The 20,248-nt window shown below is 42.7% G+C and overlaps 1 protein-coding gene across 1 annotated transcript in view; it reads left to right on the forward strand.

Annotated features, from left to right (window-relative positions):
- The window catches only part of LOC106585133 (netrin receptor UNC5D-like), a 231,934-nt gene that overhangs the window by 195,442 nt on the left and 16,244 nt on the right, over nucleotides 1-20,248 (forward strand). Inside the window, exons 6-13 of the mRNA XM_014170997.2 lie at nucleotides 864-1,044; nucleotides 1,993-2,160; nucleotides 5,082-5,246; nucleotides 6,400-6,432; nucleotides 7,746-7,931; nucleotides 10,513-10,896; nucleotides 15,616-15,700; nucleotides 19,279-19,450. Coding sequence (XP_014026472.2) covers nucleotides 864-1,044; nucleotides 1,993-2,160; nucleotides 5,082-5,246; nucleotides 6,400-6,432; nucleotides 7,746-7,931; nucleotides 10,513-10,896; nucleotides 15,616-15,700; nucleotides 19,279-19,450 — 1,374 coding nt within the window. The remainder of the gene's footprint in view (nucleotides 1-863; nucleotides 1,045-1,992; nucleotides 2,161-5,081; nucleotides 5,247-6,399; nucleotides 6,433-7,745; nucleotides 7,932-10,512; nucleotides 10,897-15,615; nucleotides 15,701-19,278; nucleotides 19,451-20,248) is intronic.

Consider the following 20,248-nt stretch of genomic DNA (forward strand, 5'->3'; position numbering starts at 1 on the left):
AGCCTGGGAATGTAGAGCAAGTGCTACAGATCAGCAGTGAGGGCCAGGCAGATTGTTCCACTCTTTAATTGCCTCTTTCAACTTGCAAATTTCCCCTGATCAAATTGAAATAAATACATGAAGAGGGAAAATACTCTTCTGCCACCGCCACTGTCGCGTCATCCAGTCGGCTCTCATCCAGTGATACATTGTTTTAATCATGGAACATTAGAGTAAATTCCCAGTCTTTTCCCCCCTTATCGTTTAGCTTTAGTACATGAACTGCTTGCCTCTGATGCCACCCTGCTAAAAGGTATCTTTTAATTGCACCTTGGAAACTGGAATCCAATGAATGTGTTTTCCAAGACTTGTTTAAAGTGAAGGGAAAAAAGGCTATTCCCAGTTCTACTCTTTCTAGGTCATACAGTATAGTCTTCAATGACATCAGATTGGTTGTAGTTTATAGTAGCCCTGCTGCAGTGAATACAGTAGGCCTATCCATGAACAATGATTGTGAGTATGGGTTTGTGTGCGCCCAGTGCAATAAGTGTGCACGTTTTTTGCAGTTCGAAAACACTCCATGCGTTTGCTTTTTAGGAGCACCCTATAAATCCATCAACCAACCCTATTCTTCCAGTGTGAATGCAATTTGCAAAAGCAGCGATGCAGTTCCATATACCAGGGTAGGAGCAGTAAAGCATCACTAAGTTTATAATTCATAATTCGTTTTTCCTCTCTGTGTCTGTGTTGCTGGTAATGGGTATGGCCCTCCTCTGACTGCCTAATGGCTGTGGTCACGTGATTGGGTGATGTGGTTTGGTTGTATAGGTTGTGTGCTGTAATAAGTCTGTAATAACTCTCTCTCTCTCTCTCTCTCTGGGCAGGTGGAGTGGTTGAAGAACGAAGAGCTAGTGAGCTCCCTGACGGATGACAACATTGACACCCGAGCTGACCACAATCTCATCATTAACGAGGCACGACTGTCCGACTCGGGAAACTACACGTGCCTGGCCAGCAACATTGTGGCTAAGAGACGCAGTGCCACAGCCACTGTGGTTGTTTTTGGTAAGGCTCCAGTCCCGGCTTCTGTGTTTGTCTAATGTAGACCTCGTTTCCCAGACACAGATAATGGAGAAAAATGTTTTGTGCGACAGTAGGTTTAATCAGTGCTAGCGAACCAGCCCAAAGTGTTTAAGGTGCGCCTCAGATCAAGTTGCTGTGTGTTTCATGCACCCACACAAATGAATGAGACCCATCTCAGTGTTTTTGTTAAGAAAGATGTTAGATAAATGTATTATTCAAAGAGTTAATTCACTGCCTCCGTATTTATGAAATGTTATGAAAGGGAATATGCTACTGTTTCTTAATCTCATTTAAAGACATGTCGCCTATGAATTATGCATTCGCCAGAGGCCTTGGAGCAATGCGGTGGCTCACAAGCTTTGGTAGCATTTGGTAGAAAACTTTTTGCCTCCACTTCTCCACTCATACAAATCACAGAGCAAACAAATCAGACCACAAAGTGGTTGACTACTTAGTAAGAGAACCTCTCATTCATTCTGACTTCATCTGCCCGACTGTATTAATGTGCAGTGGCCTATTTAAATGGATTCCTCTTAACAATTTTGTTCTTAGTTTTTTTTTCTCTTTGATTCAAAGAGCTTTGACAATTGAGCTGAGAATTAATGGAAGAGTAGTTCACATTTTCCCCATTTGATGTACTGTACTCAGTATTTTCAAGCTTCTAGTGATGTTGAAACGTCATGGAGCATTGCTAGTCATTAATACCGCTAAACTGTTGTCTATATAGTTAACTCTGTGGGAGATTAGATTAGTTTAAATAAAGATTCCCTCTTTTCCTCTCGCATTCTCTCACCCATCTTTCTTTCTTTCGCTATCTTTTTCTCTCTCTATCCATCTGTCTCTCCATCCATCTCTCTCTCTCACTCTCTCTGTCTCTCTCTCTCTCTGTCTGTCTCTCTCTCTCTCTCACCCCTACCTCTCTCTCTGTAGTGAACGGTGGTTGGTCGCTGTGGACAGAGTGGTCTCCTTGTAACGTGCCCTGTGGTCGGGGTGTCCAGAAACGCTCCCGTACCTGTACCAACCCTGCCCCACTCAACGGAGGAGCTTTCTGCCAGGGCATGTCTGTGCAGAAGATCACCTGTAATGCGCTCTGTCCAAGTAAGCCCTTCTGCCTCATGAAGTACTGTAGAGCTGGTGAATAAGACATAGCCTCGTTCAACCATCGTGATCTTGCGAGATCACATTCCGTTTCTCTCCTCGCCGAGGTCAGTCTGTTTCACCAGGCAATAATATACTGTTATCTATTGGGCATGTCTCAAAGGGCAAAGCAATTTGACTTGCAAGGACATACATATAGTATGCTCAACTTTATGACTTTATGAATATAGTAGGCTTGTGTGCCATGCAGGCATCTAAGTGCAGAGTAAACATGTGATTACAACATCTGGCTATGCAAGACTATGACAACTTTATTAAATTGTGTGTGAGTCCTATATTCTTTGTAGTTTATATATGTTGTATGCTGCTGCATGCCTGCCATGGTGGTCTGAATTAGTTTACTTATATATATATATATATATATAACAGTTGAAGTGGGAAGTTTACATACACTTAGGTTGGAGTCATTAAACTCATTTTTCAACCACTCCACAAATTTCTTGTTAACAAACTATAGTTTTGGCAAGTCGGTTAGGACATCTACTGTGTGCATGACACAAGTAATTTGTCCAACAATTGTTCACAGACAGATTATTTCAATTATAATTCACTGTATCAGTTTACATACATTAAGTTGACTGTGCCTTTAATTTAAACAGCTTGGAAAATTCCATAAAATGATGTCGTAGCTTTATAAGCTTCTGATAGGCTAATTGACATAATTTGAGTCAATTGGAGGTGTACCTGTGGATGTATTTCAAGGCCTACCTTCAAACTCAGTGCCTCTTTGCTTGACATCATGGGAAAATCAAAAGAAATCAGCCAAAACCTCAGAAAATTGTAGACCTCCACAAGTCTGGTTCATCCTTGGGAGCAATTTCCAAACGCGTGAATGTACCACGTTCATCTGTACAAGCAATAGTACACAAGTATAAACACCATGGGACCACGCAGCCGTCATACCGCTCATGATGGAGACGCATTCTGTCTCTTAGAGATGAACGTACTTTGGTGCGAAAAGTGCAAATCAATCCCAGAACAACAGCAAAGGACCTTGTGAAGATGCTGGAGGAAACAATTACAAAGTATCTATATCTACAGTAAAATGAGTCCCATATCGACATAACCTGAAAGACCGCTCAGCGAGGAAGAAGCCACTGCTCCAAAACCGCCATAAAAAAGCCAGACTACGGTTTGCAACTGCACATGGGGACAAAGATCGTACATTTTGTAGAAATGTCCTCTGGTCTGATGAAAGAAAAATAGAACTGTTTGTCCATAATGACCATCGTTATGTTTGGAGGAAAAAGGTGGAGGCTTGCAAGCTGAAGAACACCATCCCAACTGTGAAGCACGGGGGGTGGCAGTATCATGTTATGGGGGTGCTTTGCTGCAGGAGGGACTGGTGCACTTCACAAAATAGATGGCCTCCTGAGGATGGAAAATGACGTGGATATATTGAAGCAACATCTCAAGGCATCAGTCAGGAAGTTAAAGCTTGGTCGCAAATGGGTCTTCCAAATGGACAATGACCTCAAGTATACTTCCAAAGTTGCGGCAAAATGGCTTAAGGACAACAAAGTCAAGGTATTGGAGAAAAAGCCCTGATCTCAATCCTATAGAAAATGTGTGGGCAGAACTGAAAAGCATGTGCGAGCAAGGAGGCCTAAAAACCTGAATCAGTTACACCAGCTGTGTCAGGAGGAATGGGCCAACATTCACCCAACTTATTGTGTGAAGCCTGTGGAAGGCTACCCGAAACGTTTGACCCAAGTTAAACAATTTAAAGGCAATGCTACCAAATACTAATTGAGTGTATGTAAACTTCTGACCCACTGGGAATGTGATGAAAGAAATAAAAGCTGAAAGAAATAATTCTCTCTACTATTATTCTGACATTTCACATTCTTAAAATAAAGTGGTGATCCTAACTGACCTAAGACAGGGAATTTTTACTCGGATTAAATGTCAGGAATTGTGAAAAACTGAGTTTAAATGTATTTGGCTAAGGTGTATGTAAACTTCCGACTTCAACTGTATATTATAATATTTTGTATTTTTGTTTACCATTATTTTATCAGGGAGTCATACTGAGACCAATGTCTCTTTTACAGATGAGCCCTGAACTACAGAAATGGCAGAAATACACATATCAAAATATAAGTACATAAAGCAAACACATTCATCCATAATAAGGTCCTCAATCAGCTTTCTGAATTGCCCTAGAGGCACCAAAACATCACATTTAAGAACATGTTGAAGATTGTTCCACAAATAAGGTGCAACTCAATAGAGGCCAACGGAATTTCCATTACTGAGACCGGGTGTGATAAATTACAGTATATGTCTAAAGGTTAGTAATGATGTTAGGCCAATGTCTTTTCTGTGTCTATTCCTGCACCAGACAATAGTTTGTAGTAGTTCTCAATTCTAATTAATGTAACTGTGAATTTTCACAGAAAATTCTGAACTGTTTCCGCACAAGTCAATCACAAGGGGGAGACTGGATCTGTTAGGGAAGAAGCTATATGAAGAGAGAGCACAATATGTATGCACACAGAGGGCTTATAGAACAGAGAGCTTATAGAACTCATGGAATCCTACAAAAGAAATCGCCTTCTTCAGAGCTTGTGCGGAGAGACGGCTTAAGGTCGCCGAAAAAGTGCTTCCAAGAAATCTCTTTTTGGCACCATATGGGTTCCTCCTAGATCCAATGACACAGGCGACAGAGGAACCTGAGTTTTAACGTGCACGGTTAAATCAGGGGATTTCATTTCACATCCTGCAGATAGAGAGAGACAATTGATCCCATTATGTGAGGAGGACCTGAGGGTTAATGTGGACTAAATGTTCTTTGAGATGGACCATCGCCTCACCTTCTGTCTGTCTGTGTGTTCCTTGTTCCATTTCCTCCCCCAAAGTTGACGGTGGCTGGGAAAAGTGGAGTGAGTGGACGGCGTGCAGTGTGCAGTGTGAAAGACAGCGTAGAAGGGAGTGCAATAACCCACCACCCAGACACAGGGGCATTATGTGTGAGGGGCCCAGCAATGCCACCGAGAACTGCACTGGAGGGATGTGTACCCAGAGTAAGTCCCTTACTCTTTTCTCTGAAGGATTTCTTTCTTTTCTACATTGCCATCTTAACCTCGACTATCATCTCCATAAGCCGTATCTCCATTACACCCATCATAACATGACTTCTCATTAACACATCTGAACAGCTGGCCACAGACCGATTTGCTAGACAAATAAACACACTGGAATGATGTCCACATTGCTGGAGCGCATCGCACTCGATGCGCGATAACACTATGGTAATCCCTCCTGTGGTGTTCAGGTGAAACATCCCCCGTGTCACAAGAGCATATACTGTAGCTATCACTGAAGACATGGAGAGTGTATTCCGTTTTGACCACAGTTTGTATGTTTTGACCATGGTTGTCAAAGCAATTTAGTAACTGATGCAGTATCATTACCCGCCCCCGTAATGCTTCATTTTACATTTGCATAATTTAGTGATAAACTCATGAATGAGGTTTTGAAATCAATATTGAGTTACACATGGTCTGATCTACTGCAAACTAGAGTCACGCTTGCGTTGTCAAAATGGGGTCCATGATGTAATGTTAAGGGTCATAAACTGTGACAGTAATTACCTGACTAAAAGGAAATCTTACACGCATACAGTCCCTGAATGGGATAAAAGAAAGAGGCATCAGCATGTTTTAAAAAGTAGGACTGGTATTTTGGGCTAGTATGGTAGACGTATTTGTAAGCTCCAATTTTCCATTGGTGAAAATACAATTTACGAAAATATTATAACTTTTTCTCTTTGTAAAGGAGAGAGATAATCATGGTATTTTTCAGACCCATTTGCCAGTCTCTCCCTTGGCCACTTCTATCCATGTGGATATTGAGTCTGGTAATGAAGCCATGCATCATTATCTGAGCAGTCTGTATCTGTATTGGCATATCTCAGTGGTAGGGCCTCTCCACATGATTTGAGTCAGAAAGAAGTGCACTAGTAGGATACCTCACTCACACAGGGCTGGCGTTTAATCACCTTGCTCTGCATGCGTCCCAAATGGCAACTTTTTCCCTTTATAGGGCACTACTTTTGTAGGGAAGTTGTCCACTATAAAGGGAATAGGGTGCCATTTGGGACACAGCCAGGGCTGGTGTTTAATCACCTCTGTCTCTCTCTCTCTTTTCTGTCTCATTCTGTGTCTGTCTTTGCAGATGGAAAGCTGCTGCATGATGTTAAACCTCAAAGTGAGTCCTTCCTTTCTGCATTTCTTTTATTTTCAACCCCCAACTCTTGAAACAGGCTAGCTGTCTACCTAATTTGTGAGGCATACAATTGTAACTAGATGAAAGTTCAGGAAACCAGAATCAGGATATTACCATTTTTTTTTTTTTTTTATGAGAAGCTTTTTTTAGACCTCTACCTATTAGTTAACTTTAATTTCCCTGCATTTTATACAGCCATCACACCCATCCAAAACGCTTGTAGTCAGGTTCTGAACAGAACTATAACCGTAGAATTAGGAATTCGAATAATTTGAGTAATTGAATAGGATCTCTATTACTATAAACAGGTTCTACCATTCTATCACTCAGCTGTTCACTCTTCACGAGCGTGACATCACAACGTGCTCTCCTTCTCGGATTGAGCCGAGAGATTGATCGGTTGTGACAACTGAACATATGCTATATTGTAAGGGATTAATGCAGTGTAATTATGCAAACGAGCTAATTTGACCAATTTTCAGTGTGTCCTCACTTGTATTCCCCTGGTGGGTCTCAGCTCAAACACTCTCTTCCCCTTGCATACCGCCTGACACCTCCTGAAATGATTCAGGTGCTACCTTGACTGGAGCCTCAGCAGTGATTGTAATGAGACTTCATTAGGCTGACAGACAGGCTCACTCACTGTGCCTGGTTTGCAGTGCATTCTGGGTCAAACAATTCAGTGGAGAGTTCTAGAAGGGGGAGACAGACATCTGGTGAGTGATCATACTAACGGGGCTACTCTAAATTAATTTGCTTCGGATCATTTCCTGTCACTGTCAGACATTGGCCATTGGGCCATACTATGTAGTTTAATATGTACCATTAGGCTTATTGGATATAGACTAGTGGGTCTGAAGGCAGTTCTCTCTCTCACTGTTAACAGCTTTATGAATGACTTGTGTAACAGCAGTGTAGAGGCGAGATTCTGCGTGCTCATCTATTCCTCTGTGCGCTGCATAATGTAGCATAGGAAGATGAGCCTGTTGGATGAGCAGTTGAACTGTGCCTTGGGATGGACAGCCATCACAGTGCTCTACACTGTGCTTTCAAATGAATTCACTTCTCTCCAAAAGCTCCTAGTGATAATGTCAAAGACAATACTGCGTATTTTAATGACTATTTTAGATGCCTCAGAATGTCACCACAAAATAATCACTACCATCACCATTCTCACGTTTTCCTCTTCAGTGTCTCTGTACTGTACCTTGGTTGAACTTCTTGCATGTTATTGTTTACACTTAGCAAACATCCATTGAGACTGTTGTTTCTGTGTTGGTCTGTGTGTGTACCAGGTATGGACGGCTCCAACGACGTGGCTCTCTACTCTGGGCTGGGGTCGGGAGTCGTAGTTGTGGCTGTCCTTGTGGTGGCAGTCATGCTGTACAGGAGGAGCCAGAGTAACTACGGCGTTGACGTCATTGACTCATCCGCGCTCACCGGGGGCTTCCAGTCTTTCACCTTCAAGACCACCAGACAAGGTGAGCTAGCGCTGCCTTTCACTTTATGGAGACATGCCCGGTTGCGCACAAGGCCAAACGGAAGGCAGGATTTTTCAAGGACCCTTTCGACAGGCTGCTTCTGCTGGTGATTGATTGCATGTGTTTGCATTGAGGCTGCACGGTGGCGGCACTGTGCAAACCCTGCACATCTGCCTCAAATTTATATTCTCATAACCGCTGAAAGGATCTGTCCTTCTATTTTGACAGACCAGTTCTTCTGTTATTGCTGAGATAGGTAATCAATCTTTGAAAGACACATCCTGTGTCCACCTGGCCGCAGACCACACACACGCATGGCTGTCAAGCAACCAATCCCCCTTCCCTGCCGTCAGATAGCCCCAGCCAAATCCACTGATGGATAAATGTGAAAAGCATGGAACACTGAACATCAATTGCATTTTTGTTGTGCACAGCAATAACTTCTGTTCATAACAGTGTCTGGGGCTGTGGCTTGTCCCAGGCATCCTTCCTATTACTGTCAATGACACTTCTGGGTTAGCACAAGCGATAGCCATTGCAGAAGCGGGTGATAAATCCTGGCTGGATGTGACACCACTGTGAAAAACCCTGCCGGAGCCATGCTGAGCCCACTACATCCACCGCTCCCAAGGCCTGGGTTGACACTCATGCCTAGCCCCTCACCACGCGCAGAGCGGGAAGGGGAAGCTGGGGGACTGTGGAGCGCTACATCCGGCAGGCTATCAATCCTATTTAAATAGGCCAGCTTTTCAGGAGCCGCATGCTGTGCCCTCCACCGGCCACCATCACTCCATCCCATTCCCCTCTCCATCAGCTTGCTAATGGAGCAGAAGAAATATAGCTCATATTATCCGCTTTCCCATTTCTAGTCTGGATCCTTCTTTTACAGAGGGAAGGAAAGAAACACAAATGACTAGCGAATATATCATATTTTTCCTGACTGTTCCCCCCAGTCGACCTTATTCAGGTTGATTTTTCATAATCACAATAATATACACAGCGAGAGAAAAACATCGCTTTTCTCAAGTGGGTTCTTCATAAGAAATTAGTAGCTTTTCATGGCTTTTTAATTGATTTTAAAAGTCCCTTAAATGCTTTAGATCCACCCCCTCATGTGGCAGGAGCTATGGCAGAGTGGTGAATGAATCTTTAGGCCTGACCCTGTCTATGCACTACTGCTGGCCGTGAGCAAATTTAATTTAATTTTTTTTTTTTTATCAGAGGTCCAATTCCAAACCTATCCCTCAAGGTATTCAACGTGAGGTCCATTTCATTAACTTCTGTCTTCCCACTTCCTCCTCAATTCTGTTTTGCTCTACCATCTCCACTGCGCTGAGAAGAAAAAAAATGGTGTGCATGCCAGATTCAAAGTTTAAGCAATGGCCACTGAAAACAAAATTCTGCATGATCTATATGCATTTTCTCAATAGTCCTCTACTATGTCTACTGCAATCAGTAGCAAATCACCACTGATCAGTAACATTTCACACTGCTCAATTTTCTTTATTTCAGTGCCGTCAAATGTAACATTTCCCATGATATCCTTTAATGTGTTTGATTGAAGTGCAATAGATTTTAAAATGGTTAAATTGTATACTTTCATCCCGGTACACATTTTCAGGCACTAGACTAGACGATGAAGTTACAAGGAGAAGCCCTTGATTGAACAATACCCTCTAGTTAGTCTTTCAGTAGAAACAAACACACCCTGAAAGCATGACACAAGTCAAGCCCCCCCAGCAATTAACGATTCCCCTAAAAATAAAACATTAGCCTCCTGCCTTATGCCCCTCGCCAGGCAGCAGCTGGGCAGCAATGACTTTGTGACTCCGCCGTTATCTTGGCACAGGGAGTCCTGGGGCACTAATGTCTAGATGTGCCAGATAGATGCATGCAGTGTTTGGCAGTGTGGTCAGGCGTCTAATGGCTGTGGATGAAGACCACCTCCTTGGACGGTTGAGTTGATTATGAGAGCTGAAGGACCCTCATTTACAGGACGGTCACCCAGACCTCCTTAGCACCTTCCTAGCCACAGACACAAGCACGCACACACACACACACACACACACATTTACTCACACACACACACACACACACACACACACACACACACACACACACACACACACACACACACACACACACACACACACACACACACACACACACACACAACCCCAGCGCTGTGCTGAGCTGTGACCACAGACAGAGAAGGACTGTGTCCTCCAGGAGGATGACTTTGTGTACAGAGAGGAACTGACTCCGACTCCAACAGATGGATTATGGAAATCAAGCTGTGTATGCTTGGTAATTAAATCTACCTCTGACCAGTGACTATGGCTCAGCCCTGACCTGGATAGCTACAGTATATTTTATCCAGGTTATGTACCTGTACTGTAACTCTGTGTTAGTCACATACCCTGACATGTTATTCACACTGAAAAGCCTGTTTTCCATCAGTTGACAGAGTGTGCTCCCTGCTCAGTGGACTTCACTTCAGCCAATGGCTCCAGCAGAGAGAGCTAGGGTATTTAGATGACGGCATGACTTTGTGGCTGTGTGTTCCACTCCATCTCTCTAGGGAGCCCACTGCTTCTCAACCCCTCTCTGCAGCCAGACCTGACAGTGGGCCGGACTTATAGCAGCCCCATCTGCTTCAAGGACTCCATAGACAATAAAGAGCTCTTTGACCCCCTGCCAGACATCAAGGTCAAAGTTCAGAGCTCCTTTATGGTTTCACTAGGTGTGGACGACCGCGCTGAGTACCACGCTCCCAAAGGCCATCCGCCCGAGACCTTCCCCAGGGGGCTGAACCGAGACTACAGCAACAGCACTGTGGAGCGACGGAGCACCAAGAAGGGCCTGCTCACCCCCAACGGGCCCCCCCTCACACCCACTAAAGATCAGATGAGAACCACGGGCGTGTTTGGGCATCTGGGCGGCCGGTTGGTGGTGCCAAATACTGGTGAGTTCAATATGTTTAAAGACTGAATTACACTTGAAGCTGTGTTTAGAGCTGAATTAGACAGTTTGTGCTGCCAAATACCGGTAAAGTACAGTACATGGGTTTAATGAAGAAAGATGGGACGACTACTCTCTGATGATGGCTACTCTGTGCTAATATCTCATTCTAGCATTTTGTATTCTATTCTAATGGAAAATAAAGTTGTCAGTTTAGCAAAAACATGCACACGCTTGACTAATTACAAGTAGAGGTAGTCTAAGTGAATGTCTTGGTTAGTGAAAGCAGGGATACATCTCAAATGACACCCTATTCTCTATGGGCCCTGGTGAAAGCTAGTGCACTATGAAAACAGTAGGGTGTCATTTGGGACTCAGGCCAGGTCCCTTTAATATCAATGGAGTCTAATGCATGTTGCTACAGTACAGTAGGATTCATTAATGTTGTTTCCCAGATAGGTCAAGTACAGGAAGCTAGTATAGCTGTTTGTTATTCCTCTACATTCCCACCAGCCCTCCCAGGCAAACGGGGGTCAGGCCTCTTATCATAGACAATGACTACAAGTAGAGGGTGTAGATGAGTTTGCTATGAGGACTGCCACAGTTGTCAGGGGTCAACAGTTCCATGTGAACTGTAGCTTTGACATCTCTCTCCCGGTCCCTGGTGTGTGTAGGGCCCTCGGCTTTGTTGGAGAGGCACTGATGGAGAGGCACAGGGAAATCAGGCTCCTTCAGTCTGATGGTTGTGTGTGAGTGGAGAGAGTCACAGCGGTCAAGTGGACCACTCTCACATCTACAATGTCTTTAACGATGCTGAACGGACGACCATACATGGCCGACACCTGGCTAACTGCCAGTCTCTTCTTTCAGGATGAATACATGTCCTACACACTCAAGCACAAGTGTAAACGCACATGAACATGTACGCACACACACAGACCGACAACGTTCAATACAATCTCAGACATCAGTCAGTCGTGTGGGACGTAAACTGATGATGAACAAACTTTGGTGGTGTGAGCATAATCTTCTGGGCTAAGGATGTTGTTCCCTGTCACTCTGGGGATTTAAGAGGTCCTGGAGGGCTCCTGCACAGCCATCCCCAGTGAAACATCTGACAGGGTGGCAGGTGTTGGTTTAATGAACGCTAACTGGTTGATTTGCAAGAGGGGAGATGACAGGCAGGGGGATGACAAAACACTTCCATTGCTGTTTATAGACAGGCAGATATTGAATCTCCTATACAGCTGCTATACCCCAGTCTCCCGCTAACCCTTTGTAAGGTTTCAGACAGGGTTTTTAGGCATTGTAGAAGGTCAATGGCATTGTTTCCAATATAGGAATGGTGCTATGAAGCTGTGTGGTTGTGCTGATGCGCAATATTGAATGTCTAGTCCTGCACTTAAGTCTTTCACCAGTACAGGTCAACACAGTCACAGATATACAGTGCCTTGCAAAAGTATTCAAACCCCTTGGATTTCTTCACATTTTATTGTGTTACAAAGTTGGATTAATTGTATTTTTTCCCCAACAATCTACACAAAATAGACTGTCAAAGTGGAAGAAAAATTTGATGTATAATTTTTTTTATTAATTAATAAAACAGAAATATAGCCGTTACGTAAGTATTCAGCTCCCTGAGTGAATGCATTTTAGAAACACCTTTGGCATCGATTACAGTTGTGAGTCTTATTGGGTAAGGCTCTAAGAGCTTTGCCCACCTGGATGATGCAATATTTGCCCATTATTCTTCAAGCTCTTTCAAGATTTTGGGGATAGATTTGCAGCAGATTTAAGTCAAAACTGTAACGTGGCCACTCAAGAACAGTCACTGTCTTCTTGGTAAGCAACTCCAGTGTACAGTGCCTTCGGTAAGTATTCAGACCCCTTGACTTTTTCAACATTTTGTTACGTTACACCCTTATTGTAAAATTGATTCATTTGTGTTTTTTCCTCATCAATCTACACACAATACCCCATAATGAAAACAGGTTTTTAGAAATGTTTGCTAATTTATAAAACATTTAAAACCTTAAATATGACATTTACATAAGTATTCAGACCCTTTACTCAGTACTTTGTTGAAGCACCTTTGACAGTGATTACAGCATCAAGTCTTCTTTGGTATGATGTTACAAGCTTAGCACACCTGTATTTGGGGAGTTTCTCCCATTTTCCTCTGCAGATCCTCTCAAGCTCTGTCAGGTTGGATGGGGAGCGTTGCTGCACAGCTATTTTCAGGTCTCTCCAGAGATGTTCGATCGGGTTTGAGTCTGGGCTCTAGCTGGGCCACTCAAGGACATTCAGAGTTGTCTTTGGCTGTGTTCTTAGGGTCGTTGTCCTGTTGGAAGGTGAACCTTTGCCCCAGTCTGAGGTTCTGAGTGCTCTGGAGCAGGGTTTCATCAATGATGTCTCTGTACTTTTCTCTGTTCATCTTTGCCTCGATCCTGACTAGTCTCCCAGTCCCTGCGGCTGAAAAACATCCCCACACCATGATGCAGCCACCACCATGCTTGAAAATAAGGAGGCAGTTACTCGGTGATGTGTTGTTTGGGATTTTCCCTAAACATAAGGCTTTGCATTTAGGCCAAAAGTGTATTCATTTGCTGTGTTATTTCTTTTCAATATTCCTTTTGTGCCTTTTTGCATACACAATGCATGTTTTGGAATATTTTTATTCTGTATATTTATTTATATTCTTCTTTTCACTCTGTCATTTAGGTCATTATTGTGAGTCACTACAATCATTTTGATCCATCCTCAGTTTTCACAGCCATTGAACCCTTTAAAATCACCAATGGCCTCGAGGTAACATCCCTGAGCAGTTTCATTTCTGTCCTACAGCTCAGTTCAGAATGACGACTGTGTCTTTGATGTGTCTGGGATGTATTTTGTGATATCCAATTCCGATCCAATTACGATCTTGTCTCATTTGCTGCAACTCCCCAACGGGCTCGGGAGAGATGAAGGTCGAGTTATTCATCCTCTGAAACATGACCCGCCAAACCGCACTTCTTAACACCCGCCCGCTTAACCCGGAAGCCAGCCGCACCGTTGTGTCGGAGGAAACACCGTTCAACGGACGACCGAAGCAGCCTGCAGGCGCCCGCCCCGCCACAAAGGAGTCGCTAGAGCGCGATGAGCCAAGTAAAGTCCCCCTCAGCCAAACCCTTCCCTAACCCGGACGATGATGGCAAATTGTGCGCCGCCCTATGGGACTGTCGGTCACAGATGGTAGTGACACAGCCTGGGATCAAACCTGGATCTCTAGGGACGCCTCAAGCACTGCGATGCAGTGCCTTAAACTGCTGTGCCACTCAGGAGGCCTGTGTCTGTGTGGTTTAATGCATAATCCACAGCATAATTATTTACTTGACAATGCTTAAAGAGATATTTAATGCCTGATTTGTTATTGTTACACATCTACCAGTCACTGCCCTTCTTTGAGGCTTTATAAAAACTATCTGATCTTTGTAGTTGAATCTGTGCTTGAAATTCGGTACTTGACTGAGGGACCTTACAGATGTTTTATGTATGGGGGACAGAGGAAGGGTTCGTCATTCAAAAATCATGTCAACCCCATGTAATTTATGTGATTTGCTTAGCCAACGTTTACTTCTAAACTAATTAGGCTTGCCTTAATAAAGGGGTGAATACTTATGTGACAACTACAGTATATTTTAGTTATGAATTGATTTATTTAAAAAAAAAATAAGGATATTAATTTTATTTATAGGTTCTTGACAAAACATAAAATCCATTTTAATCCCATTTTGTAACACAATAAAATCTGAAGAAATCCAAGGGGTCAGAATACTTTAGCAAGTAAAGTGTTGGTCCCATGTTTCATGAGCTGAAATAAAAGAGGCCAGAAATGTTCCATAAGCACAAAAAGCTTATTTCTCTCAAAATGTGTGCACAAATTTGCTTATACCCCTGTTATCTGCCAATATAATCAATCCACCTGACAAGTGTGGCATATCAAGAAGCTGATTAAACAGCATGGTCATTACACAAGTGCACCTTGTGCTGTGGACAATAAAAGGCCACTCTAAAATGTGCTGTTTTGTCATACAACACAATGCCACAGATGTCTCAAGTTTTGAGGGAGTGTGTAATTGGCATGCTGACTGCAGGAATGTCCACCAGAGCTGTTGCCAGAGAATTTAATGTTAATTTCTCTACCATAATCCACCTCCAACATTGTTTTAGAGAATTTGGCATCCAACTGGCCTCATAACCGCATACAATGTGTAACCATGGCAGTCCAGGACTTCCACATCTGGCTTCTTCATCTGTGGGATCTTCTGAGACCAGCCACCTGTACAGCTGATGAAACTGAAGAGTAATTCTGTCTGTAATAAAGCCCTTTTGTGGGGGAAAAACTCATTCTGTTTGGCAGGGCCTGGCTCCCCAGTGGGTGTTCCTTTCTCTCAAGTGGGTGGCCCTATGCCCTCCCAGGCCCACCCATGGCTGCACTCCTACCCAGTCATGTGAAATCCATAGATTAGGGCCTAATTTCCTTCTTTCAATTGAATGATTTCCTTATATGAACTGTAACTTAATAAAGTTTTGTAATTGTTGCATGTTCCGTTTATATTTTTGTTCAGTATAGAAGGAATCAATTTTCTGCTCAACTACAGTATGTACAGGCATCTCAAAGATATCTTTAGTGTTTTGTTGTTGTTGTTATTGTTGTTGACTCTGTTCTTGTGTCTTGCAGGAGTCAGCCTGCTGGTTCCCCATGGTGCGATCACTGAGGACACTTCCTGGGAGATGTACATGGTGATAAATCAGGGAGAGTCCAGGTGAGAGCAGATCTCATGTCCATCTATCTGTATGTCAGTCGCTCTCTACTTCCTCATCTTTCATCATCAAGCCTTACCATTCTTTATCAGTTGAACAATGCTACTTGTTCACCCTTCCTCACCTGTTTTAACCTCATGAGTTAAAAACTTTATAAATACAGAAGTCTCTGGCAGATGGACCCAGCGAGCACCACAGATTATCTAGCACTCTCCACACGAATCATTTAGGTGGCAAGATCAGGCTGATCATTTCCACTGTAACCTCAAAGGTGATATTACAGCTTTGATATCTCGTGTGCAACAAAGAAAGTGCAGCTCATGTGGAGCAATGTGGGTTTATTCCCAATGTAGTCTTGTTTCATTTAGTCTAGCTTACTTCAAGGAGGTAAAGTGTTGATGTGTAGAGTTTGAGTTGGTGGTGATCTAAAAAAAAAAAAAAAGATCTGTTTGTATTTCAAAGCTAGAGCCACCTGTTTTGTACACCCACATTCCTACAACAACTTGGGAAGTGAATTTTAAAGATAGAGCCACCTGTTTTGTACACCCACATTCCTACAACAACTTGGGAAGTGAATTTTAAAGCTTGAGCCACCTGTTTTTTACACCCACATTCCTACAACAACTTCGGGAAGTGAATTTAAACACCTACATTCGAAATGTTCTTTACTGAAGTTCTGGATGCCAGGTGTTTTCTCCTTGGCTCTGCCTAGATGGTGTGGGAATGCGGTCATGGCCGGGCTGTGCAATACATCTCACCCACTTGAGGATGACATGGCTCCCCCGCCCGGCCACTGTACCTTCTAGTTAGCCTCAATAACACCCCACAGGGACAGACTGTGGCTGTGCCCCCATTCCCTTTATAGTGTACTACTTTTGACCAACACCCATAAGACTCTGGACAAAAGTAGTCTCACTACTGGATATAGCGAATAGAGTGCCATTTGGGAAAGATTTGTGAGCTCTCCTAAGCCCCCTCGGGTCATTTGTCCATTCGATCTGCAGGTGGGATGTCACTGACTGTCTCTGGCAGGAACTATTGTGATGGTTTCAACATGGCGTTACTTTGAATGCCACAGGGAGAAAGTATGGTTGTCCGGTTTATATCTTAGTATCCCTAATTCTCTTGAGCTCATGAGTAAACAAGTACTTCAAAGATGTCAGTTAGTAATGTAAATGTTTGTTTAATTTAACTGTATAAAAATCTTTATTCGAGAGAGAGAGAGGCTAAAAGGGATAGATGAAACATTAAATCATAGCTTGGTATGTGCAGCCAATTGTAGTCCCTAATGTACAGCTTTCACTCTTAGGTACCAATGTGATGAATGTCCCCATTCTCTGCCCATAACATGTGCCTATGCGTCACCTTAAAAAATGGACAAAAACCCAGTTGGACAGGCAGGTAGGAGAGTACAAGCAAATAAAGGTGAAGCTAATGGAGCATGTTAATGTGTGCATTTATTAAGCCCCACGCTGCCTCTGCTCTCACTGTGGCGTCGTGGCCCAATATGCCACTTTGCATGGCTCCCCAGTCCCTGAAGAGTGAGTCATCAGTCACTTTGAATAATGCACCTCATCTAGGGCCAGGGAGGAAGCCGAGCCGTGCGTTGGTACAGGACCCTTCATGATGATGACAAGTGGAATTGAAAAAGAGAGGGGTACGTCCCAAATGGCACCCCATTCCCTATATAGTAAACTACTTTTGACCAGAGCCTTATGGGCCCCGGTCAAAAGTCGTGCACTATAAACGGAAGAGGGTACCAATTTGGGACTCAGCCAGGATAAGAGTCAGGATAAGAGTCAGAGGCACTTCTTCTTTTAGGTGCTGCTGCTTCTAGACTCCTCTCGGTCATAAGTGGTAGGCAGCTACTTAAAGTCCAGCTAATCTGCTCCTTGCTTAGCTACTCTTGCCGATGAATGTGTGATCAGGCTCTTCATTGTTGACTAAAGGATCATCAGAACTCTCGCTGGACCATTCAAAAACCAGCCAGGGCTGCTATTAAAACAGCATGGTGATTGACGTGAGCAGTGAGCTCTCATCTGTGTGAAAAAGGTACAGGTTAACTGTGTGAGGTGAAGGTTATATGACTAGAAATAGTCATCATCAGCACTGGATATGCAACCACATATTTTATTGCTATTTATTAGTGTATTTTACTAGCGTATTCACAATCGTGTACTGTACTATAACTGCAAGTCAATGAAATGCTTATCATGTATATTATGTTTTATCAATAGATGTACTGACTGGTTCAGATGTTGAAAATGTTTGCGAAGTCTGAAAGGTGTCTGTATTGTACAGTATGCATTGACTGTGAAAAGTGAATCATGAAAGATCTTAACCATTGTTGGGCAATCCACACTACAATATACATGACCAGTCAAAAGTTTGGACACACCTACTGTGTCATCAAGGACAGCTTTGGAAACACCTCCAAAGCTATCATCAAGGTACTGTAATAGGTGGCTACTTTGAAAAATATAAAATATATTTTGATTTGTTAAATCACTTTTTTGGTTACTACATGATTCCATATGTGTTATTTCATAGTTTTGATGTCTTTGCTATTATTCTACAATGTAGAAAATAGTACAAATAAAGAAAAACCCTTGCATGAGTAGGTGTGTCCAAACGTTTGACTGGTACTGTATGTGGCAATCTTACTGAAATAATTAAGTTTTCATCTGCCACTATATTATTTATGTCATTGTTTATGCCTTGGGTTATTTGTTTAAAGTCACACTGTATCTTGACGCGGTGAACTTTCCACCTCACTCACTCGCTCAATCACTCAAGGATCTGGATATAGCGTAAATCAGTTTTTATTCAGTGGAGGAAATCTCGACAATTCACAGCTCTCAGATCTTTGATGACTGATATGAGCTTAGAGAGCTTTGCGAAGGCGTTTCGCTGCACTGCCTTGATCTTCCTTGGCCTTTTCAAACCACCGCCTACCCTTCCTACCCCTCCTGGCAACACAACCTGAAGATGCTATTTATTGTCAGCCCTTTTTAATGAATACGCCATCCATTTTTAAGGTAAATCATATTCTGACTTTATGACTGTCTCTAGCAGGGAATCCGGGAACCAAACACCTGCAGGCTGCTCTCTGTGTCTTTATGCTGTTTGTGAATTTGCATGACTGTCCACCGCCCTCATTCGTTTTTCTTCATTAATTGCTTTCATTTCATGCAGCACCACCACAAGGAGCGATGGAAAGATAATGACTCCAAGATGATAAACACAAGGCTGATGAATATGCAAATTCATCAGCGACCGACCGGCACACAGATCCCTTTATTAGACTGTTATTGGTGCACACTCAAGCCCTTAACATACATGATCTAAAATATGTCCGTTTTATATGGGGAATAAATTAATGTCTTAAGTCGATTATGTAGAGTTAGCATTTCAGTTGTTTTTAGTCTTATAATGTAATGCGATGTTCGTTTAGTAGTACCTTGAATTTGCAAACCCATTAAATGTTTGACCACATTTTATCAATTACATTATACCTGTAGCTACAGTTAGTTGAATAGCGTCTTTTCAGAATGAATCAATGCCAATGTGTGTGTTTCAGTTTCCAGACGGAGGAAGGCTGTGAGATCCTACTAGGACCAGAGGTCACCTATGGTCCTCTAGGCCTAGACCTCTCCAGTCCTGTTGCTATGACGATAGCTCACTGTGCAGAAGTTGACACTGAGAACTGGAACATCCAACTGAAGAGGAAAACACAGGACAACAGTTGGGAGGTAAGAGAAGCCCCTTTAACCATAAACAACTCTGTGCTCTCTGGGCCAGTTACTCAGACACAGATTTCATTTTTTAGTCCACGACCGAGTCCAACCACATAAGAAAATACTACAGTTTACTATAGAACACTACCTCGATCATGTGTAGTACTTAGTATATAATTGTGTAGTATACTGTAGAATACTATAGTAAATACTAGTATTATCGACAAAAAACACTATTAAATAATACAGAAATGTATGCAAAACATTTTTTTTACTATAGTAAATACTTCTGTATTTAATTTGCATATACCCTGCCCATTCCCCTCCCCCATACCGGAATTTGTGCCACCTTTAAATGAGAAACCTACACGCCAAGTATAGATCATATATTGTGTTCCCTACAGGTTATAGAAAGAGCAGAAACTGAACTATCTGAACATTTTGTATTTCTCCAGTAGGTTTCCTCTAGGAGAAAGCCCCCCCCCCCCCAGTTTTAAGTCAAAGATAATAAAACAAAAACAATTTAGGAAATACTACAGTAATGTACCCAAAAACACTAGTGTTTTTGCAGACTGTAGTATACTGTACAGTAAATACTACAGTATACTGTACTACAGTCCGCAAAAACACTACACTAAATACTAAAGTATACTATTCCCTAAAAAGTGCACTACTTTTGACCAGGGCCCATATGTATGAATTGAGTGCAATTTGGGATGCATCCTTGAGCAATGCCCTGCTCCACACCCTTTGCCCTCAATATCCTTTTCACACTTCAGACACTACAGTGAATACTACAGTAAAGTCTGAAAA

This window comes from Salmo salar, chromosome ssa24 (assembly GCF_905237065.1).
Source record: "Salmo salar chromosome ssa24, Ssal_v3.1, whole genome shotgun sequence".
Classification (NCBI taxonomy): domain Eukaryota; kingdom Metazoa; phylum Chordata; class Actinopteri; order Salmoniformes; family Salmonidae; genus Salmo; species Salmo salar.